The 24,250-nt window shown below is 39.4% G+C and overlaps 1 protein-coding gene across 8 annotated transcripts in view; it reads left to right on the forward strand.

Moving 5' to 3' along the window:
• The window catches only part of NMRK1 (nicotinamide riboside kinase 1), a 31,498-nt gene extending 7,518 nt beyond the window's left edge, over window positions 1–23,980 (forward strand). For 4 of the 8 annotated variants that reach the window (XM_053656154.1, XM_053656155.1, XM_053656152.1 and 1 more), the window contains exons 3-10: window positions 1,124–1,184; window positions 2,130–2,220; window positions 2,508–2,556; window positions 10,797–10,944; window positions 11,024–11,095; window positions 11,735–11,841; window positions 15,294–15,377; window positions 15,742–20,844. In XM_053656154.1, the coding sequence (XP_053512129.1) occupies window positions 1,156–1,184; window positions 2,130–2,220; window positions 2,508–2,556; window positions 10,797–10,944; window positions 11,024–11,095; window positions 11,735–11,841; window positions 15,294–15,377; window positions 15,742–15,911 (750 nt within the window). In that variant the 5' untranslated portion in view covers window positions 1,124–1,155 and the 3' untranslated portion in view covers window positions 15,912–20,844. Of the gene's footprint in view, window positions 1–1,123; window positions 1,185–2,129; window positions 2,221–2,507; window positions 2,557–4,100; window positions 4,679–10,796; window positions 10,945–11,023; window positions 11,096–11,734; window positions 11,842–15,293; window positions 15,378–15,741; window positions 20,845–20,869 lie in introns of those variants that run through there. The other 4 variants (XM_053656157.1, XM_053656156.1, XM_037140331.2 and 1 more) reach the window with 4 other exon arrangements.
• Window positions 23,981–24,250: the final 270 nt, after the last annotated feature.

A 24,250-nucleotide genomic window follows, 5' to 3' on the forward strand; every position in this document is an offset into this window, starting at 1 on the left:
AGGAATAAAGAGCAACTTTTCTAATATTGGTTTCAGTGAGCTTCACCTTCCCACTTACAAATGTGAAAATGACCCATTGGAAGGGACTGCTGTGGTGAACCCTAGGTGACCCTAACAACCCCTAGACCAGGGGTGTACTGACACCGACCAGTGGCTAACACCTGCCCCTCTGCCTGAACATTTGCCATCAATTTCCTGATAGGGAGCACTCACTTTCAAAGCCAGTAAGAGAAATGTTACCAAATAAGAAGGAATATTAGTCTTCTCCTTTGTTGACGTGTATTATCCAAAATGATTTTACTCAATTATTATGTTTTCACTTTCATAAAAAAAAAACCTATAGAAATTTGTTTTCTCTCTTGTTGTATAAATGCTTCCATAATAACCTAGATGTTGCCTCTTGGCCTACAATGTAGTCTCTAATATTTACTACCTGTCCCATATCTGAAAAAAGATTTGTCTACCCTGCCTTTAGACCTGGGCTTTTAGGTGAGGAAATAGTAGTACCCTTAAAGGGCATTATCTCACCATTTCAGAAGGGCAAAGAGAGAGAGAAGCTATGCGCTTCACTTCATAGGGGGTAGGGGTCATCTCCCAGTGATTGAATCATGCGGGTAAAAAGGCAACCTGGCTAAGGGGGGTGTGAAACTCTAGTGAATTCTGCTGCCTAGCAACTCTTCCACGGCCTTGAAAACAGACCTGCAAGCATAAATGTCTTGCCACGGCCTTTTCAGTTCAGTTGACTTGGGCATACAGGCCCTGAGCATGCACCATCTGTTGGCATGTAACAGGAGAGTGGCAGAGAGAAACCACTACAAGCATGCCTCACTTTGTTACACTTCACAGATGTTGCATTTTTTACAAATTGAAGGCAAGACCCTCCTCTAGCAAAAAGATCATAACTCCCTTTATTCCAGGGTGGCCTGGAGCTGAGCCCACATTGTCTCCGAGGTATGCCTATACAATGTGAAGCTCTCCCACAGAAGATGGGTAATCCAGGGGTCGAGTAACCCAGAGATCACAGCCATCTTTCCTCCTTGGCTGGCCCTCCTAATTTAGGACTCTTTTTTTACCTCTTTAGACTTCTAAATGATAAGTATTTGACTTTTTTTTTTTACTTTAGGAAATTCTAGGAAGACATTGTCAAAGCTAATTATGAAAACATTTGTTATCGGCATCAGTGGGTGAGTAGTTTTGCTACAATCAGCTGGTCAACACTCTCAGGGTGTCCAAAAGGTGTTTTCATGTGGATGTGGTGGGGGAAGGAGAAGCAGTGAGGATTCCTGAGTCCTGGGAAAAGCAGACCACTATTGAATGTAAAACAGTGGAGCACTGGCTACCAAAATGCTACCGGGAGGTGGGAGAGTATCCTTATAAACAGAAAAACAGGAAAATCAGGAAGAACAGGAAAATGAGCAAAGTTTTCCTGCTTGATCCTTTATTTTCTGGAGCTGACACCAGAAGCAAGGTCTGATCAGATGCTGCTTTGGTTCAGGGTGGCTTCATTCTCCACATGGCTGCTCCCCCAGCATGACATCAGAGAAAAATCTATCACTTCTTTTCTGTTATGCCCAGCTTTGGACATGTGAAATATGGAACCACCTCACCTGACAGGTGTGATAAGCCAAAGTGGACCTCCCATCTAGACCCCAAGTGGAGAGAGGTTAGAGGGAAAGGAGACATCACAGAGATGTAAATTCATGAGGGGCTGGTAATGAGCCACTCTTCCATATTACTCCATTGTGCCTTGAAACAAAATCACAATGAGCATATGCAGTGTTATATACGTACTTGCATTAAAATGTGCTACTCATATCCTGTGTTGCATTTGAACCCTGCGAAAGCTTTACGGTAGACAAAAAATTCTTTTGTTTCCAACACAGTAACTGTATTTTTAAGTCTTGGTATTACCCAATTCACTTGCCCCATAGTTAGTTACCTTTCTCCTCAATCCTTCCCAGCTTATTTCTTAATCATTTATTACATCAGTCTGCTCATGCCTGTGGTTTTGCCAATAGAAAAACATCTCTGAAAGAAACAATTTTTCTTAGATATTATATATTGTTTTAAATGCTTTATTTTTTAATGTATCTTTCTTAATATGTTCCTTTTCTGTTGTTGTTGTTCAGTGTGACAAATGGCGGGAAGACAACACTGGCTAAAAATTTGCAGAAACACTTTCCAAACTGCAGTGTCATATCTCAGGATGATTTCTTTAAGGTATCTATAAGACTTCTTAGATAATTTATTTAACTACAAAAAAAATTCTAGCAGCAAAGTTAATTGAACTACATCCAAAAGCCTTTGCCAAGTGATACAGGTTTTGTAGTGAAGGTATAGTCAATGCAGTAGAGTTACTTATCCACTAGGTGGCACCATTATTGGTACTGTTCTTTGATATTATTTATCCTCATCTGCAGCATTTATTAGTTTATTGCCTCTTCGTTCTAGAATTGTATTATTTTTGCAATGCACAGTTTTTATCAGTACTTTATAATTTTTTTCAGCCAGAGTCTGAGATAGAGACAGATGAAAATGGATTTTTGCAGTATGATGGTAAGTAGATGAGCTTGTAAACATTTTGACCTAAATTTCATTTCTTCTGCAAACCCAAATACTTCACTACCTGCAAAGACATTCTCAAAAGTGTGTTTAAATGTACTACAGTACTTTGTAAATGTTTCTGATTTATGTCCAGCTATTTTTTAAAATGAAATCTTTCCCCCAATTTTATATTTAAAACTGAAAATGTTGAAATGATACAGATTTTTCTTCTGAAGCTAGGTCAAGGTGTGTTAACTGGTGCTCTAGTCATTCCTGCCTGGGGAGGACATAACTAACTGTGCTTACCTTTCCCCTGAGTCTTACCTGGAGCAAACTTGAAGCACTCATCTGCCAGGCTTTCTTTCCCAGACCCAGCTGGTACTGGGAAGTGGGTTTTTACTTTTTTCATAGATCAAAAAGGGTAGTGAAAAGTTTTTAGATAGATGCACCTCATTCCTCTATCCAATGTAACATGGCCCTTAAACCAAAGGATTAAAGTTAGAATAAGTTTATTTTACAATAAGGCATATCATGCTAATAAACTATATTTAGTGGTATTATCAACTTTCATAATTAACAAGATGATTATTGAGAGTGTATGCAAATTAGCAACCAATAGAGTTCTCTTGAGGAGCCAGAAAATGTTCTTTATTTTTAACTTTGATAGCCTTAGAGGAAAATGTTGCGTAGTCATTTGTTACAGACACACACTAGTTTTGAGAGGCAAAGTCCTTGACTTGCTATCTGTTCTTGTGTCTTGAGAAGCAGCCTGGATATTTTTTTCTTCTCTTCCTCTCCTCTAAAGGTTAATAAGGAAAATTATTACAAAATGAGAGTCAAACAAGGAAAAACTGTCTTCAACAATTGACAAAAAATTATTTCTAATTTAAATGTTCTCGCAAACTGATAATAAAAATAGTAATAGCCCAATTGAAAAAAATGCCCAAGGATGTGAATAAGCTATCCACAGAAGCCAAAATTCATTTGATAATGTGAAATAAAAGGTCAACCTCAAAAAATTATAGTTTACTTTTTTCCCCACTTACCTAGTCAACAGATTTCTAAAGGAATGATAATTATCTAATGATAGTGTTACCGAACAAGAGGTCCGAGGGAGGGGCAATACAATATTTGGCCCACCTAGGGATGCCCAAAACTGCTATACAACAGGGGCCCCTCCCAAAAACAAAATACTAATATCTACTGGGCTCTTCTGTCTGCCGCCAATTGGAAAGACATCTCTTAAAGCCAGAGATTTGTGAAAAGGAAACAAAATGTTTATTTAATGCTATTCAAGCCTAATGCCTCCACTAAAATATCAAAGTCCTTTAGGTTGTACACCTACACCCACACAGCGCTCCCTTCTCCCACTGTCCCAACTCCGGGTACCATAAATCAGGAAAAGAGCACACGTCTGTGTTGCAGGCCTCTCGCACCGTCAGCTGTGTCACTGTGCAGGATCTCGAGTTAATCCAAAGTACTGTGGTACCCTCTCATGGTCCACTGGCAAGAGTCTTTTGTACCCAGTTCCAATCAAAGTCTCTCTTGCTTTTCAGGCCCTGTGGCCAAAGGGGGCACCCCAAAGCCGCGTGGGCCTCTTCTACCAAAGCTGCAGGAGTCCGCACTCCACCAAAAGCATGTGGCTGTCTTCTTCACCTGGCTGCAGGGATCTCCATTCTGGCAAAGCTGCGTGGTTTTTCCCTTCACCTGGGAAAGAGGGGGTCCGCACCCTGCCAAAACCACGTGGCTCCCTCTTTCACCTCACCAAGAGGGGGTCCTCACTCTGCTGAAACCGCGTGGCTCTCCCCTCACCTGGGCAGTTATTCCCTCATGTCCCAGAGCCAGTCGTTTCCAAGCTGTCACACAGGCCTTCTTACTCAGGAGCGCAGCCCCTAGTTACATTCTGAGTCCAAACTACTCCCTTCTCCCTCCAGCTCCAAACTTGGCCACTGCTATTTAACATATCTATGAAACCAGTTAAAGGTTATAGATATGTTAAATAACCATTCCTCCAGAGGTTAGCTGCAAAACTGTTGCTATGCAAAACAGCTCTCAATGGCCTGGCTCCATTCGTTCCTTCCCCCTTGGGGGGGGGGTGAGGACATCTTATGTGTCTCTCCAATATTCCTATACACTTTGAATTCTGGACACCTTTCTAAATCTTTTTTTGCCCCCCCCCCCCCCCCCCGCTGCACCCTGTATCAATAGCACTGACGAAATAAAACAAAAACTGTCACAGGTGAGAGTATAATGAATTGGTGCAACCTCTCTGGAAAGAGATTAAGCATAAGTCCCAAAATCCTTAAAATATTCATGCCGTGTGTGTAAGTGTCCACTTCCAAGAATCCATCTTAAGGAAAAATTTGAACTTTTTAGGTAAATGTACAAATTTAAGGTAAGTCAAAGTAATGTTCAAATCTGTATGATAACTGTTGTATTCAAGTTGCGAGCGAAAGGAATCCCCGAACACTGAGAGCGGTTTGATGGTAAATTTATTGGCCAAGTTTTACCTGCGCAGGGGCGAACTTCCCAAACGAGACCGTAGTCTCGCGGCTACGCAGAGCCGCCAAAGTGGAAGTCGCGCCTGGCTTACAGACTACTGGGTTTTTATAGGGGCAGGCAAGCAAGCAAGCAGGGGATACAGAAGCAGACGTGGCGGTTAGCTATTGGCTCAATCAAACTAGGGCAAAAGTTCCTGATTGGACTGCTGTTGGCGAGCAGCTGGTGTTGGCGCCTAAAAATTTCCTAGCCTTATTTGGACAGGCCCCTATATCCTAGCCTTATTAGACAGGCCTTTACATTCCTAGCCTTATTTGGACAGGCCTTTACAATAACCTTGAAAAAAGTAATTTTTAAATGTTAGCTATTAAGTTTATAAATAGCTGAAATCATTAAAATATAATTGATAAATACCAAGTAAGAGGTTAAAAGAAGTAAAAAACAAATCTTTAAATATCAAAGGATGGTATAAAAATAGAAAATGAGCCCTGGCTGGTATGACTTAGTGGACTGAACGCCAGCCTGAAAACCAAAGGGTCACTGGTTCAATTCCCAGTCAGGGCACATGCCTGGCTTTTGAGCCAGGTCCCCAGTAGGGGGTGCACAAGAGGCAACCACACATTGATATTTCTCTCCCTCTCTTTCTTCTTCTTTTCCCTTCTCCCTAAAAATAAATAAATACAATCTTTTAAAAAATAGAAAATGATAGTAAGCTAATAGATTTAAACCAAATACATTTGTAGCTACATTAAGTTAAATGAACTAAAATACTCCAAATATTAACAGACTGGATTTTTTTTAAAGCCAACAATCACCTGTTATAAAAGATATATTTAAATATTAGGACATAGAAAAGTAGTCAGTAAAAACCTAGATAAAGATAGTATATCATCCAAATACCTACTGAAAGAAAACTGGTATAACTATATTAATATCAAAGTAAACTTTAAGGCAAAGAGTATTACTAGAGATAGAAAGAGATCAATTCAACAGGAAGATAAACAATCTAAAATTTGTATACACCCAATAATATAACTTCAAAATACATTAAGCAAAACCTGAGAAAAAGGAAACAAGAACTAGGTATATCTATAATTACTGTGGGAGATTTTAATACAACTTTCTGGAAAACTAATGGAATAATCAGGCAAAATCATAAGGGTATAACAGATTTGATCAATATAATTAACAAACTTGACCAACATATATAGAACATGCAACCAACAACAGAATACACTTTTTTTTTTCTCAAAAACACATGGAACATTAACCAAAATGCAATATGCAAGGTCATGGAGCAAGTCCTAATACTTTTCAGTCAATTCAAGTAATAGAGATTCCCCCGTCACGGAGAACTGAATTAGAAATCGATAACTAAAGAGGAAATAGAAAAGTCCTAAGAGTTTGAAAAATGATCAGTACCTTTTTATCCTGATTTTAAAAACTTTTTCTTATGGAAAATTTTAAACATATTCAAAAGAAAGGGGGAGTTGTGGGAGGAAAAATGGAGATAACTGTACTTGAACGACAATTTAAAAAAGAAGAAAAAGTAGACAGGAAGGTATAATGAATTCTCATGAGTTCCACATCCAGCTTTTAAAATGATAAACTCTTGACCAATTATATTTTATCTATACTCACTCACTTTCTCCTATATTATTTTGAAGCAAATCCCAGACATCATCACATTTTATCTGAAGCAAAACACTTCTATCTCCCATGGGTTAAAGAAAAAAATCATGATGAAAATAAGAAAATATTTTTTAACTGAGTGATAATGAAAATATGTTAAAACTAATGGTATTTCTGGTTCTAGCCCAAATGGATTGCCCCCATTCCTTGCTACTCCTCCCTCTTACAACTAAGAATCCTGGATGGAATACAGCAAACAGAGGGAAGACTGAAAGACAAAGAGAAGAGAGCAGACTGACTAGGGTTTTGAGTACTTGAGGAATAACATGGCTGTGAGTTATCAGAGTTTTCTTTTTGCCTCTTATACATTCAGGAGAGGGGTGCAGAGAATTGTGCAACATGGAGTCATTAATAGGTACAGACAAAAACAAACAAATGAAAAAACACCAGGAAACCTGTTCCCTAATCAAAGGACCAGAAAAAGGGTGGTCTAGCAGAATAGAAAATAATTTTGTCCTTTTCTACTGAAGCCAAACAAGAAAGAAAAAAATCCTTCCCTCATGGTAGCAGGGCCACGTATGGAGCAAGACTTCTGAACCCACCAACACTAGGAAGGTGAGGAGAGTTTGCCCTCATGCCATTTATGGGGATCATATCAGTGGAGCCAAACAGGGACTGGACTTCCACCCCCACCTAGCAGCAAAGAAGCAGTGTGAGGCGGTGCTGGTTGGTCCTCCACACATTCCTTACCCAAATTGCATCAGCTACCATCAGCAGAACTCAGTGGAGAGCTGAATTTTCACCCTTCACTGAGCAGCAGCAAAGCCACGCCAGCATTTTTCTTTCCCTTTCTCCTTACCAGGGCAATAACTCCCATCCAATGTCAGTGAGTCAGGTTGCTACACATACCCCCCACCCTCGCAGGCAAACTATACCTAATCAGGTAACTACCTGCAAACAAGATTAAATAGGCTTAAGAGCCTCCCCACTTAGTGCCCAAAATTTCCAGGACAAGACTGAATATCGTTTGTCATACCAGGAACCAGGCAAGGCTCAACTTGAGTGAGAAAAGACAATCCACAGACACTAACTTTATGATGACACAGATGTTGAAATTATCTAATAAAGTATTTTCACATAGTTTTATTAAAAGACATCAGTGAGCAATTGTGAACGTTCTTGAGTCAAGTGAAAAATTAGACCGCTTCAGGAAAGAAATATAAGATGTAAAAAAAATTGCCAAGTAGAAATTTATTTTAATTTTTAAATTTAATCCTTATTGTATTTTTTTCTCCATTACCACTTACTGCCCTTACGGTAAGCTCCCCCGCCCCACTAGCTGTCATCTGTTCTCCATCTATGCGTCTGTCTCTGTTATGCTTGTTAGTTCAGTTTGTTCATTAGATTCCACATATGAGTGAATCATATGGTATTTGTCTTTGTCTGACTGGCTTATCTCATTTAGCATAATGTTCTCCAGGTCCATCTATGCTGTCGCAAAGGGTAAAATTTACTTCTTTTTATGGCCAAGTAGTATTCATTCCATTGTGTAAATGTCCCATAGCTGTTTTATACACTCACCTACTGAAGGACACTTAGGCTCCTTCCATATCTTGGCGATTGTCATACTCTGGTTTCTATTCAGATCGTATAAATCTTTCGCCTCTTACCATATCTTGGCAATTGTATATAATGCTGCAGTGAACATGGGGGTGCTTATGTTCTTTTGATTTAGCATGTTCCTTCAGATATATTCCCAGAAATGGGATTCCTGAATCAAAAGGCAGGTCCATTTCTAATTTTTTGAGGTATCTCCATACTGCTTTCCACAGTGGCTGCACCAGTCTGCATTCCCACCAACAGTGCAAAAGGGTTCCCCTTTCTCCACATCCTCACCAGCACTTGCTTGATAATTTATTGATGATGGCCATTCTGACAGGTGTGAGATGATATCTCATTGTGGTTCTAATTTGCATGTCTCTGATGATTAGTGACACTGAGTATATCTTCACATGTCTATTGTGCATCCATATGTCCTCTTTGGAGAATTGTCTATTCAGGCCCTTTTCCCACCTTTTAATTGGGTTATTTGTTTGGTGTTGAGTTCTATAAGTACTTTATGAATTTTGTATATTAACTCCTCATCAGATATATCAGCGGATATATCTTCCCATTCTATGGGTTGTCTTTTTATTTTGTTGATGGTTGCCTTTGCTATGAAAAAACTTTTTAGTTTGATATAGTCTCATTTGTTTATTTTTTATTTTGTTTCCCTTGCCTGAGGAGATATATCAGTTAAAAAGTTTTCCTTTTAACCCATGGGGAGATTTATCAGTTAAAAAGTTTTCTCTAGCAATACCTGAGATTTTGCTGCCTATGTTTCTATTCTAGGATTTTGATGGTTTGGGGGTCTAACATTTAAGTGTTTGATCCATTTTGAATTTTTCTTGTGTGTGGTATAAGAAGGTGGTCTTGTTTCATTTTTTCTGCGCATGTCTGTCCAATTGTCCCAATACCATTTATTGAATAAACTATCTTTAGCCCATTGTATGTGCTTGCTTCCTCTGTCGAATGTTAATTGACTATAAAGATGTGGGTTTATTTCTGGCTCTCTATTCTGTTCCATTAATTTATGTGTTTGTGTTTATGCCAGTACCAGGCCATTTTGATTACCCAAGTAGAAATTTTAGAACTGAAAACAAACAATAACAAATTTTAAAATTCACTGAATGAGTTCAACGGAATAAATATAATAAAGGAAAGAATCAGTGAGCTACAAGACAAAATAATAGAAGTTACCCAGTCTGAACAATAGAGAGAAATAGACTGAAAAAGAAATGAACAGAAATACAGGACAATAACAAAATATGTAGCAAATTATTGGAGTCACAGAAAAAGAGGAGACTGTGGTGCTGAAAAAGTATTTAAAGAAATAATGGTATAAAACATCTCCAATTTGGCATAGGACATAAATCTACATATGCAAGAATCTGAGTGATCCCCAAACAGGTTACAAAACACTGAACAAGAACAAAACAACATTACAGATCCTCGAGGCACTAAAAAGATGAGGGTATTATAAACAATTTATACAAATAAATTAGAAAACTTAAATGAAATTGACAATTTCCCAGAAAAATATAACTTGCCAAGAGTAACACCAGAACAAAGTGAAAATCCTAGTAGCCCTATATCTATCAAATAAATTAATCCATAATTTATTTAACTAAAACCTTTATAAGCACAGATGACTCAGTTGAGTACTTCTGGAGTGGGACTCAGAATGTACATTCCTAGTTAGGTCCCCAGATGATACTAACGGTGCTGGTCTGGATACCACACTTTGAGAATCACTTCCATAGTTACTTTTATAGAGTTATAAGCACAAAAAGTATGCACATTTTAGAGGTTGAAAATGACATACTTCTGTTCTTTGAAATGTTTTTAATGATTTATTCTTATTTACCTAATAAGAGCTCTTTATATATTAAAAATATGAGACCTGGCTGGTATGGCTCATGAGTGCGGGCCTGCGAACCAAAGGGTCACTGGTTCAATTCCCAGTTGGGGCACATGCCTGGGTTTCCCAGTCCAGGTCCCCAGTAGGGGGACGTGTGAGAGGCAACCACACATTGATGTTCCCCTCCCTCTCTTTCTTCCTGCCTTCCCCTCTATCTAAAAAATAAAGTATTTTTAAAAATAAAAATATGAGCTCTTTACCAAATACATTGCAGATATTTTCCTCAGTGTGTCATATATCTTTCAAACTAATTTATAGATATTTTGTCATTCAAAAATGTTAAGATTTATGTAGTCAGAGGGTAATAGCAGTTTGAAATAAAGCAACATTAGCCATGATGCTGGTGGGGACATAGTATTCATTATACTTAATTCTCTACTTTTGTATATATTTCAAATTTTCCATAATAAAAATGTTCCAAATATATTAATTTCTCAATATTAGAGTTTAAAAATACCTGTAGGATTTGTTACTAGATTTTTGCAGGATAAATAGCATTTGTTATTTTATGTATTTATAGAGCCCAGGATATATTCATTATAAAAAATGTATCATAGAACTTTTATCATATTGATTTCATACTTTTGTATGTTGTCTGAAGTGCTCGAAGCACTTAACATGGAAAAAATGATGTCCACCATTTCTTGCTGGATGGAAAACTCGAGACACCCGCAGGGATCCACAGACTCGAGAAGCACCGAGGAAGTTCCCATGTTAATCGTCGAAGGTTTCCTTCTCTTCAATTACAAGTAAGCATCCTCACTCAGGTGTTGATTCCGAATGAATGGAGAAAAAAACCTCATGAGCTAAATAATGCTGTTGTTTTAGGCCCCTTGACACTCTGTGGAATAGAAGCTACTTTCTGACCATTCCGTACGAAGAATGTAAGAGGAGGAGGAGGTAAATTTTGAAATTGTAGATTGTGATTCAAAAGACAAAATTTACTAAAAACAAGAAAAGGAACGTTACTGAGCAACGTGTATGCCATTTTTCAAACGGGGGAAGCCTCAACTCTTACACAGTGAGCAAAACCTTTTTCCGTAAATAATCATCCACGTGAAGTAACACACACTAGGTTTCTAAGAAAAGATGCTTATAAGAGTCATTTGGCTTTTTTCTCCTAAGTCTTCAAATGAAAGAATTCCTAGCTGATTATGATTTTAAGTTAGTTGGCCTATATTCTGTTACAGCCTTAAAGAACACCAATTAGTATAAAGCTTAATCCAACATATCAGTATTTCTATCATTATTTACACTGATAGTTGTCTCTTAATTGTTTTATAAAAAAACTAGAGGAAGGAAATGATTGAATGATAGTCAGGGATTTAAAAGTAATTTTTTTAGAAGACTGATTTTTGGGTGAGTGAACGAAGTCCATTTCATTGTCTTTGTAACTGACATTGAGTCTGAAAGTTTAAAATGTGTTATCTTAATCCTGTTTAGATTCGGTTTCTTGTGATTTTCCCATTATCCTGACCATTATTATACTATATCTATGTATGTTTCTGTCAACATAAAATTTTCTACATGTTTTGATAGTACAAGGGTCTACCAGCCTCCAGACCCACCAGGATACTTTGATGGCCACGTGTGGCCCATGTACCTGAAGCACAGACTGGAAATGGAGGACATCACATGGGAAATTGGTGAGTGCCTCTTCCCCCTCAACAGAAGGCCTTTTACTTGTCACTGCCTCAAAGTACACAAAAACAAAGGACTTTACAAGGCATGTTTCTCAGGTATTACATTTTAAAGGAACACTTTAAGCCGTGACACTCTGGGCTCCCCATCTTCCACAACTGGCTCTCCTCGCTTCTGCTGCTCTCTGTGGCTCTTGTCAACAGCTTGTCGATGTCTAGATGGTCACTTATTCAATAAACGTTGATTGAGTGTTTTCTGTGTATGGGTACTGCCCTGGTGATACATATCAAGGGAAATAAGGCAGATCCAGTCCTTACTCTTATGAGCCAACATTCTATTAGGGAAGCAGATGTTAAACACAGCAGCTACATGACTACATCCTTTCTAATGTGCTGAGTACTGTGACAGCAAGCTCTTGGCGGACTGCCTAAGTCCCAGTGATCCGGCCACATTTACACCATGCTGACAGGTTTAACTAGACCAAGGGAAGAAGGTTGGGGTGGAAGATCACCCCAGACAGTGGGTACATGAAAAGATCAGCACCTGAAAGAATGTTGGTATATCTGTCATAGAGAAAAACCAAGGACAAGAGATGCTGCTGTTAATACAGGAAATTTCCAAACCCTATAAGGCTATAGACCAGTTAAGAACCGTGCCATTATGTGGGGACGACTTCTTCACTAGTCCCAAGTGCCATGGATGAGAGTGAATATGACCGAGACATGACGTGATCGGCTTAGGGAGGAGAAGTGAGCAGTGGCCAGTTTCTCAGGGGAAAGAGGCCAGCAGTGGCCAGTTTCTCCGAGGAGAAAAAGGCCTTGAGCACCCTCCTCCAGGGCCTTTTATTGGGTTCTAATATACAGGAATACAGGGTAGCAAGGATCAAAGAGTAGATAACATTTCAAAGAAATCTGAGGGCTTCAGAGTCTGTCAGGAACAGTTTTAGGGTATCTTGCTTGAACCCTTAACATATGAATGAAAGCACTCTTAGCAGAGCAGATTTCACAGGTTTATCAGGAAATCCTTGTGATGCCAGATTTTTCTTCCCCCAGGACACGCTCTAGCCAGGCAAGGAGCTGCACCTCTCCCCATCCGGTATTCAGGCTTAAGGGGAGTAGAGCCAGGAAGCACTTCTCCCAGAGAACATGGGGACTCAGGCTTTGTCAGAGCCGGGGGGCAAGAGTCCATTGCTCCCTCTTTGCTGCAGCCCCCCCTAGTCCTTCCATGAAGGCCTCCCAAGTGATCTGGCTTAGGTTGCCCCCCACTGTGAGGAATCTTATCCATCATTGACTTCCAACCAAGCTTTGGGGGCAGGGAGAGGAAACTGAAGCAGCAACTGAAGCAGCGTTTTCTACCAGAGACAAGCTTTGTCTCCTGGCTCGCATTCCAGAGGTTGTACCTTGCCCTTAGCCACAAGGGATCGAGATACAATTCCTAAAACCAGGCAGAGCAGTCTACAACACCATTATTCCAAGAGAAGTAGGAAGCCCTCTACAGAGAAGTTCAAACAAGGACATGACATATCAGGTTCTTGTTTCAGTAAGATCCCTCTGGCTATGTGGAAGGTGGATGTAGAGGGTGCAGTATTGGACATATGTGCTCAATAGAACTGATGATGGTGTAGATAGAAGGGTGTGGGAAATTGAGGTGTCAAGGACAACACCTTGGAACCTGGCAGATACTATTTTGGAAAACAGAAAATTGAAGGAGTTGCAGGTTTGTAAGGTGAGAATGCAAGTCTGTTCTGCAATGTTGTTAAGACTCTTGAAAGACATCAAGCAGTGATTTGGGAGTAAACATCTGGCTATGAAACTGGAAAAGCCAATGTTCGTGCTGCCTCAGCACCAGAACCTATAAGCAGAGACAGGGATTGAATCTTTGTGTGCACTTTATTCAGATGGCCAGCAATTTGAGAAGGCAGTTTGTTAGGTACCCTAGTAGACCATCTTACATTTCCTTTCAAGCCAGCCTTTTTATAAGGAGGAGAAAAGTGTAGGTAAGGGATTTGGAATTCAGGGAAAAGGTTAATCAGATAAAAGCTGCAGTCCAGCAATTTCTCTAACACCCTTTCATCCTGTTGACTGGTGAGTCTTAATCTGTGTCCTGGGCTGCAGAGATATTTCTCCCTGGATCACAATGGCTCAAATACCATCTTGATTGCTTGTAGTCTCCTCTAGAGCACACAAAGGTTGAATTGCTTATGGTCTCCTGGAGTCAGGATGGGCCATACCTTCAGTTCCTGAAACAATAGCTTCTTATATGCATTAACTACAAAGATTTTTAACTATTACTTAAAACCAAAATTTTCCAACTCTTGAGTTCTCCCATTCAATCTGTGAGCCCCAGCTCAGAGCAGACTGCTGGGATACAGAGCTCAACACAGAGAAAACTACAGGAGGCAGAGAGAGAAGGCTGTTGGTTGGCCAAAAAAATCAGAACTGATGTGTATTCAATTCTGAAAAGAATAAAGCAAGTTGCCCATATTGCAGGAAGCTTCATGGACTCCAAGTGGCTATATCTGAACCATGCAGAAAGCACATGGGGCCTCCCCATGGTCTAGCAGCCATCATAATCTCTTCTTCATTCAAGTTTAAACCCTCCTCCCTATTCCCAGAGCTGCTGCTGAGGTTCAAGCCACAACACTTCCAGTGTGGACCATGGTTCTAGAAGCATCCTCTCCTTACTATTCCTCTCTCCCTCTCCCTCTCCATCTAAAATACGAAATCTATGTCCCTGCCTTGCTTAATACCTTCAAAGAGTCTCCCACCCTCAGTTAACACCTATGTAGGCAGACATCAAAGACAGAGGCACAGCTTTGCCCTAAAACCTCATCTCTCTACTGTTCCTGACTCCTCTACATCCTTTCCAAACTGTGCATCTTTCTCTTAACAGGCAAAATTCCCTCCCACCTCCCTACTTGGGCAATTTTCTGACTAGAAGGCCTTTTTCTTCAACATACATAACTCCTACTTTTTCTCCAAGACTGACTATGCCAGTTTTATTAAAAATCCATATCTTCTGGGCCTGGAAAATTCTGATGCAATACACATTTGGTGGAGCCCAGACCCCTACATGATTTAAGAAGCTTCACAGGTAATCTTGTTGCATAAGTTGGAGAACTACTCCCTTAAAGGATTCTTTCAGGGAGGCACCTCTTCAGTCCTCCTAAAGTGACATAGTCACAATGCCACTTAATTCTTTGTCTTTCTTTTTTTTTTTAAATAATGTTCACATCAGCTAATGCACATTTCTCTGTAATTAACCAAATTGTTTTTGCCTGTTATTCCTGACTGTAATCTATTTCTCTTTTTAATAGCCAGTGATTTCTTTTCACTGGCTATTTCTTTATGGTTCTGGATGCTTTGGTTAAACATACTTATTTTCCAGAGATATCAGGTGCCAAATTAAGCACTCTATTACTGTTAGCATTTGAATTGCGCCCTTTTTCTTTTTCCAGTTTATCTAGATGGAACCAAATCTGAAGAGGACCTCTTTTCACAAGTGTATGAAGATCTAAGACAGGAACTTGCAAAGCAAAAATGTAAGTACCGTCCTATTGATGTGGATGGTGAAGGAACAGCTGGGATTATGGTTGATCACATAACCAAAAATGGAATACCAGAACGCTAATGTAAGAGTGATTGTATCCATCCATTCATTGCTTTGAAGATAATTCAGAATCAGAGACTCTGAATGGGTTTGGGGACTTGATTATTTTTTTAAGGGTGAAGATAGTCACCCTACATTATATCTCTTAATAATACTTATGTTATGTAATTTAAATATTTTAGTGGACAGTTACTATCTCAATGACACTGAAATTATCCTCTGACCAAGTGAAGTTAAAATGTTGGTGATCTTGTTTTCATGTCTAGAGCTCCCCTTCTCCTTTGTTTCTCTTAAAGATTTTCCATGCCCTGGCCACATGGCTCTGTTTGCTGGAGCATCGTCCTGTGCACCAAAAGGCTGTGGGTTTGATTCTCAGTCAGGGCACGTATGGGAGCAACTGGTCAGTCTCTCTCTCTCTCTTCTCTTTCTCAAAGTCAATAAAAACATATCCTCAGTAAGGGTTTAAAAAATATTTTCCATGAATTTCTATTTCCCAACTGTCTCAAAAGTAAAAACAAGATTTTAAAAATTATTGAGTGCTTCCTTAAGATTAAAATAATTTTTTTATCTTCACCTGAGGACATTTTTTTCATTGCTTTTAGAGACAGGAAGGGAGAGAGAGAGGAAAAAAACCCATCAATGTGAAAGAGGAACATCGGTTGGCTGCCTTCTCCTACACGCCCCAGTCGGGGATCGAACCCACAAGCTGGGCATGTGCCCTGATGGAATGGAACCTGCGTCCTTCAGTCTATGGGATGACACTCCAACCAACTGAGCCACACTGGCCAGGGCTCTTTAAAATTTTTATATTAGATAACACATTTTGCAAGTGACAGAAATCCTCCTAAATTTTGCTTAAGCAAGAAAAGTGCAGGGGCAGGGATCACTGACACACAACAGTCACTGACAGCCATCGTGTCTGTTGGAAGCACTGTCCTTCTAGGCCCCGCAGCCCCAGTGCAAGGGGACAGCGTATCCTTTTTCAGGGTTGTCTATAGGCTGGTAAATGTTGGAGCCGGGTGCTGGGGTAAGGGTTTACATGTTATTCTCACTGCTTTTGGAAACACTTAAATTTTTTATTTTAAACAATTATTTTATTTTATTTTTCAAGTATACTCGATGTTCATACGGCTTCATATTAGTTTCAGGTGTAAGCATAGTGGCTAGACAGTCACACAACTTAGAGTGATCTCCCCAATATTTCAGGCACCCACTGGCACCACACTTAGTTATTACGATATTATTGACTCTCTATTCCCTATGCTGTACTCTATGACCCATGACTGTGTTGTGACTACCAATTTATACGTCTTAATTCCTTTGCCTGGTTCACCCAGCTCCCAACACCCCTCCCTTCAAATAGTTCTTTTTTTAAAGCAGTTTTGCATTTTAGCCTAGCTGAAAATTCCCAGGGAAGATTTTGAGATTACTTGGGTCACATGACTTTCTATAAACCAGTCACCATGGCCAGGGAGATGGTATACTCTGACTGGCTAGGACTGGATCAGGTACTGATCTTGTATGTTGAATGCATTCTTAAAGCCTCCTGAATTAAAAGGAGAAAATTCTCCAAAAGGAAAGCAGGATAGGAGGTAGAAAATAAAAGGAGGAGGATAACAAAGCATGCTGGAGAACAAAACTATAGATGTAGCTGCTGTTATGTTTGAACTGAAAGGATTCTCCTGGCTATCTCATGCAAAATGCAGTCATCAGCTGACTCAGGAGAAGACAGTTTAAGTCACTCCAGCAGTGAAAAACATCACGTGCTTTGTTTTTGTTTTTTTTTTTTTAAGAAGGTGGGGAAGGGAAGGAGAAAGAGAGGGAAAGAAACATTGATGTGCAAGAGATACATAATCATCAGTTGCCTCCCACATGCCCCCAACTGGGGTCCTGGCCCACAACCCAGGCATGTGCCTTGACTGGGAATCAAACCAGTAACTTTTTGGTTTGCAGGCCAGCACTCAGTCCACTAAGCCACAGCAGCCAGGGCAAGAACATTACATGCTTTTTTGGTGAGACACAACTGCCCTAGTCCCAATGTCATCATCTCTCAATAAGAGTTAGATTGGCCGTGCCCTCAGTAAATTCACATCTGTCTGGGGGACTGAGCCCAGCCAGGCAATTTATTGATCCTATATACTCCTAATTTCAGGATCAGCCCTTCATGTAGGCATGAACCCATTTGAAGAAATTTCAGGACCATAATAAATTACTTCTTAGTGGAACTTATAATTCTTGCCAGATATGCCTGCCCACCCTGCCATCTGTTAGTGTGATGAAAGGCAGACTTCCCACAGTGAAGCTCAGGGCACCAGCATGAATGGATACAAAGGGAGAAGGGAGGGGCTCTGCCTTTGTAAATGATGGCACCTGAGCCAAAGCCATTTCTACAGAGGTTATTGGCTTCCTTTCTGTTCCTAATGAGGTACTTCCAAGAGCGTTTCAGCAGTTGGCCACCTAGACTTTTCCATCCTCTCAGTAACGCTGGTGCACAGGTCCAATTCTCCCTCGGTGACTACGTTACGTACTGGAGTTTGGCCTTATGCTCTACTTGCTGATAAAAATGAAAGGATCCTTGATCATGTATTTCAGGCAAATGGCACCTAGTTCCATACCAAATGCCAGCTTTTGCCATCTGGTCCACGACCTAAGAATAGCTGACATGTTTGAAAGGTGCTGAAAGCCCACAAGAAAATACATGTCCTTGAGTGTTACACCCTCTTCTTTCTTTGCCTATGTCCTAGAGGCCTGGAAGGAAATATTTAACTATACCTTTAAAGGCTATCTTGTTTGTATACTAGATATTAAAGTTTAAAAAGAAGAAAATACAGAGTGGCAAAGGTAGGTTTACAGTTGTGAGTATGCAGAACACAGAGCTAATTTTTATATTACTAGTATTATTGTATTTTCCAAACAAACAACTGTACATCTACTTTTGCCCACCCCATAAGTAACAGATACATTAAAAGAGAAATAAAATCTAAAGCAGATCAGCTTTTGCTACATCAAAGACTTTTGTTATGTTTTTTTCCAATGGCATAAATAAGTTACTGTATGATATTAACCCACCATCTTTCCCATTTCTCCCAACCACAGTGTCCGGGCAAAGCCAGCCCGGAGGGGGCCTCAGCATAGCCTGCTTTAACCCTCAGCTCAGGACTGAGCTAGTGGGGAGGGCCTCAGACGTTCCCACCAACTACTCTTCAAGCTTCTCCTAACATCTCATAAAACCGCTTAACTAATTTTCCACTCCAAGCATATTAAATAGTAATTGTGATAATAATAACAAAAGGGAAACAACAAAGATGGGATTTAATGAAAAATGCACAATAAATGACCCAGGAGAGTAAGGATATGAAGCTATATATTTAATTCAATCCTTATTTAAATCCAGACTTTGAGGCAAACTTGAATCATTACCTGTTCTACCTGTAACAAAACAGTCTAGCCACTGGCAACATTCAAACTTCCTTTAAGAAGGTTCATTTTCATCTCCCTATAAAAGTATATTAATTAAAAAATAAAATTTTAATATAAGAGCAAAAGAGAAAAAATAATCACCTATATTTCCACCAGTCAGCAGTGTTAAAATTTAATAAGTACACACCCAATGTTTTGGCTGTTCACATTCATATCTTCCATATGGTTACATAGTTTACATGGTTAATTGCAATGGTTATTTCTTTTTTAAATCAATATTTAATACTTAAGCTTTACAGAGTCCATTATAAAATAAAATTGAATAAAACTAATAAATAGCTCTCCCAATTAAAGGATTGAAGGAGAAGGCTGAGTTCTGTTTTGCTCATTGAAAGTGAATTACGACTTGACTTAAACGTCTTAGTGCAGAAGATGTCACACGTCTACTTTCAAATAGGAATAAGAAATGACAAAATAGGCCCTGCCCACGTCACCCACTTATATGGAGCATTATCAAAATGTGCCAAGGTTGTGGGTTCGATTTTCAGTCAGGGCACATACAAGAATCAACCAGTGAATGCATCAATGGATGGAATAACATGTTAGTATTTCTCTCCCCCTCTCTCTCTTTCTCTCCATCTCCCTCCCTCTCCCTCCCCTTTCTCTAAAATCAATCTTTTAATGTAATTACTGTAAGAAATTTTTAAAAAGAAATTTGAAAATAAAAATGTAATCAAAGGTTTATGTTTTTCTTTTTGGCATTTTTCTATATTGAATTTAAAATATAATATCCACTTACAAAGTAATAGTAGCATAATAGTTCAAACTGACCTAAGATTATTGAGTCATTTTCCAGTTGTTGGATATTTGGCAAATAACATGCAATAAAAATATCTGCACAGATTGCTGGTTTTCTTCTTGAATTACATTAACATTTTTCAGAGTAGCAGTTGCTTGGTCAAAGATTATAATCATTTTTACATTTTACATGTTTCAAAGAGTAAACATTATAATAAAAAATGTGTTTCTCCAACATGAGCTGTGTAATAAGAATGCAGTAGGTTTATCGCTGGGTTTCTAAGTCAAAGTCACTAAATATTCGGCTAGGCTTCCTTGGTTTAAAAAAAATGATTAGGGGGTGGCTTGGGTGAGGGGAGTGATAGGGGAGAAATGGGGACAACTGTACTTGAACAATAATAAAATAAATCATAAAAAGTAAAAAAGAAGAAAAATGATTAAAGCCATGACTCGTGTGGCTCAGTTGGTCAGGCATTTCACAAAGCAAAGGGCTGAAGGTTCGATTCCTGGTCAGGGCACCTGCCTAGGTGCAGGTTCAGTCCTTGATTGAGGTGTGAATGAAAGGCAGTCGATCCATGTTTCCCTCCCCTTCTTCCTCCTTTCCCCTCTCTCTAAAAATAAATAATTAAAATCTTGGTTTTAGAAAAGAAAAATGACTAAAGGTAACAATACTTATTTCCCCAAATCAAGCACAGCACTTCAAAACAAGAATTCTGCAGCCGGCCACCTTTTGCAATATACTCTAGTTCTCAAACCATTTCATTCCTTGAAGTCAAGGATTACTATACCAATTGCAAGTGACATTGGATATCCGATCTTTAGATAGGCTTAAATTTAATGCAAGGATTAAAAGAATGAGATTTGGACTCTATTTAGTTCTATATAGAAAACCAGCATTTCTGGTTCCAGAATCCCTTTAATCTCTTTTTTAAGTTTTTATTTATTGATTTTTTGAGGGTGGGGAAAGAAACATCAATTTGTTGTTCCACTTATTTACACTTTCATTGGTTGATTCTTATATGTGCCCTGATGGGAACCAAACCCAAAATCTTCATGTACCAGGAGAGTGCTCTAACCAACTGAGCTAGCTGCCCAGGGCTAGAATCCCTATAATCTTAACAGCCTTAGAATACTGTTGTTAGTGTGAAGATTTCATAAAATGAAAATTGGAATTCTCCACTAATTTCTATCCTATTTATTCCCAAGGTCTGCAAGTAACAGCATACAAATAGAAGGCACTGAATTCTTCCTGGGTGAATTAAGAAACTTTACCAAGAACCTTATTCAAGAACCTTAACCAAGATGTAACATGTGCTTTGTTCTAATGACAGCCATTGTTTTGTTTGTTCTAGCACACATGATTTCCCAACTCGTGGAACAGTAAATTGTTTTCCATGACAATGGTCAGGAATTTATGTTAATGAGTTGTTCTCACTCCAAGAAGTACATAGATATAGAATAGCCAATGAACAGTGATATCAGTTCCTCTGTACCCATGATTGTCAAACTTTTTTAAATGAGAGCCAGAGTAAGGGATAAGATTTACCTCACAGTCCAGTATAAATGTAATCTGTCATTTGTGTGTATATGTGTCTATATGTGTATGTACATTTGTCTCTGTGTGTGTGCATGTACATGTGTGTGTGCACATATAAGTATCATAAAACATTTACCTTCTATGCAAATGTCCTCTGGTGCTTTTCTATTTTTTTTAATATTAGTTACTCTCCCATATCAATGCCCACCTCCTACAAACAATGGCATTGCCAGGAGTACCAGTCCCATTAAACGAATCAATAATTGCCCACAGTAACTTTTGTGTGTGCTTAGTCACTGTTGGTTCTGCCATTGTTTTTTTGTGTATATCTAAAACCACTGAATGGTTATGTCACTTATGTGGAAACATGGTTACAAATAGGGTTTTCCCCTGAGTTTTATTTCGTTTTTGTCAAACCAGTGGTCTAAAATCACAGAAATAAGTTATAGTTACTTCAGTGACATATAATACAGAGTACCTTTCATTGAAAAGCACATTCAGGCAGTTTGAATTCTGTGATTTTGTTAGGCCTTTTTCAATGCTGGAATTTAAATGATCTGCTGTACCAATAATCTTTTGGTCATAAGTAACAAACAGATTGCTCACAATTCTTTCAGTGCTTATAAACATAAAATACATTGTTATATTAACTTTACATGTTCTCTACAGGTTCATTTGGTTAGCTCTCATTATTTCTATATTTCTAACTAGCTTGCACATGGTAATGATTAGGAATTTTTTTCACACACTCTACATAAAAATAAAAAAACAACTTGAGCTCAAATTACAGTTTAGCTACTTAGTGGCAATATGACTTTGATCAAGCTATTGAAAGTCTTGATTTCCTCTTTTTAAGATGGGGATATCAATATTACTTATTAGGATGCAGTGCAGAATAAGGATAAAGTTTGAAATCCTTAAAATAACCTCTTAGGCGTTCCCCGATCCAGCCTCCATATAGCTTTCTAGCCTCATTTCCCATCACTCAGCACACTACTGTTCAGCCACTGGGACCTCTCCTCAAACCCACCAGGACCCTTGCTGCCTCACAGCTGGCATGCATGCTGCCCCCAATGCTTAGAGCAAACTTCTGCAACCCTTCCCCCCAACCAACTGGCTGACTCCTCCTCTTCCTTCAGATCGCCCCTAAAACCCCACATCCAGGAGGCTTTCCTGATCCCTGTTAGTTGGTCCTCTCAGAGACTCCTATTTTCTTCAAAGCACTGATTACAATTGTAATTGCAGTGCCACTTAGAGAATCTTGTTGAGTGGCTGTCTCCCCAGCTAGAGTGCACACTCCATGAAGGCAGGACCCACCTCTGTGACTTAGCTATGCACACACCCCCTGCTGACTAGCAACAGTGACTAGCGCACAGTGAACACACAGCGAGTGTTGGGTACTTCTTATAAATTACTGTTAGATCAGGAGTGAGTTTGCATGCCAGCAATATGTTACTTGACTAATAGCTTAAACTCACTGGGGTTTATTTTTTTGATATAACAAGAAAGTTCAAGGCAGGCAGTGAAGGGTTTGTGCATAGAGTTGCCAGATTTAGGGAAAAAAATTAGAGGACACACAGTTAAATTAGAATTTCAGATAAACTACAAATAACATTCTATATAAGTTAGTCCCAAATATTACATACTTAAAACTGATGTTTTTCTGAAACTCAAATGTAATTGGGTATCCTGTATTTTATCTGGCACCTCTATTTTAGCCACAACTCAAAAACGCCACGAAAAAGCCAGGGTGTTTCATCCTTAACTTGTGGTCCTATTACCAGGAGGTCATAGGAAGCAGTGGGAGCTGTCAAAGCCAACACCTGCATACTGTCAGCTGTCAAGGTAGGAAGAGGGCTGCTGGGAGCACAGCCAGCCACGTGACTTTCAAAATCGCCCAGCAATGACTCCAACAGACCCCTGCGTGCCTCTGGGCCCGGAACTGGCTCAGATGGCCACTTCTCACTGCAAGGGAGGCTGGAAAGAGGGCGTCATGATAAATTTGGACCAATCAAGATTCATTTCTTGGGGATGTGGCCAAGGGAACAAAACCAGGCCTCTTTTAGCAGGGAAGGAGGAGGACACAGGTAAGCACTAGAAGTGCTGGCCATAGATTTATCAAGCTGATTGCTGGACTTCTAAATTACTGTTATGAAAACAGTGGGAAATTTTTAGAATAAAAGTCTAGCCCTGGCCAGTGTGCCTCAGTTGGCTGCAGTGTCATCCAGTACACCACAAAGCTGTGGGTTTGATCCCTAGTCAGGGCACATGCCTAGGTTGGGGGTTGGGTTCAGTCCCTAGCGGGGGCATGTACAAGAGGCAACAGATCCATGTCTCTCTCTTACATCAATGTCTCTCTCTCTCTCTCTCCCCGCCCCAAATTCCTCCCATCCCTCTCCCTCCCTCCCTTACTCCCCTCTCTTTGTCTCCCCACCCTCCATCCCTCCTTTTCTATAAAATCAATAAGCACATTCTCAAGTGAGGATTAAAAAAATTTTTAATAAACTTTTAAAGTCTAGCCCTGGCTGCTATGGCTCAGTGGCTTTAGTGCTAGCCTGTGAACCAAAGCATCACTGGTTCAATTCCCAGTCAGGGTGCATGCCTGGGTTTCAGGCCAGGTCTGCATTTGTGAATGTGTGAGAAGCAACCACACATAGATGTTGCTCTCCTTCTCCTTCTCTTTCTCCCTCCCTTCCCTTCTCTCTAAAAAGAAATAAATAAAATCTTTAAAAATAATAATTTTTTAAAGTCAAGGTATGATTTTTTCAAATTTAATTTCCAAGAATTTCTGAAATACCCTCTTTTCTCCCAGCTGATTGAGAATCATTGTACTTGACTTTTCTGCTCATTTCAGCATGTGAAAATAGGTCATCGAAAGACTATCTTGAAGGAAGACAAAACCTTAACAGACATTAAAAATGTAAACATTTAGGTCATTTGGGCAAGAAATAAGTATCTTTTTGCATACTATTATCAGTGAAGACATCAGGAATGAACTAAAGACTACCAGTGCTTAGTTTCTGGATGTGCAGTTTCACATTATAATTACT

This window comes from Artibeus jamaicensis, unplaced genomic scaffold (assembly GCF_021234435.1).
Source record: "Artibeus jamaicensis isolate MK-2021 breed Jamaican fruit bat unplaced genomic scaffold, CSHL_Jam_final scaffold_1964, whole genome shotgun sequence".
Taxonomy (NCBI): domain Eukaryota; kingdom Metazoa; phylum Chordata; class Mammalia; order Chiroptera; family Phyllostomidae; genus Artibeus; species Artibeus jamaicensis.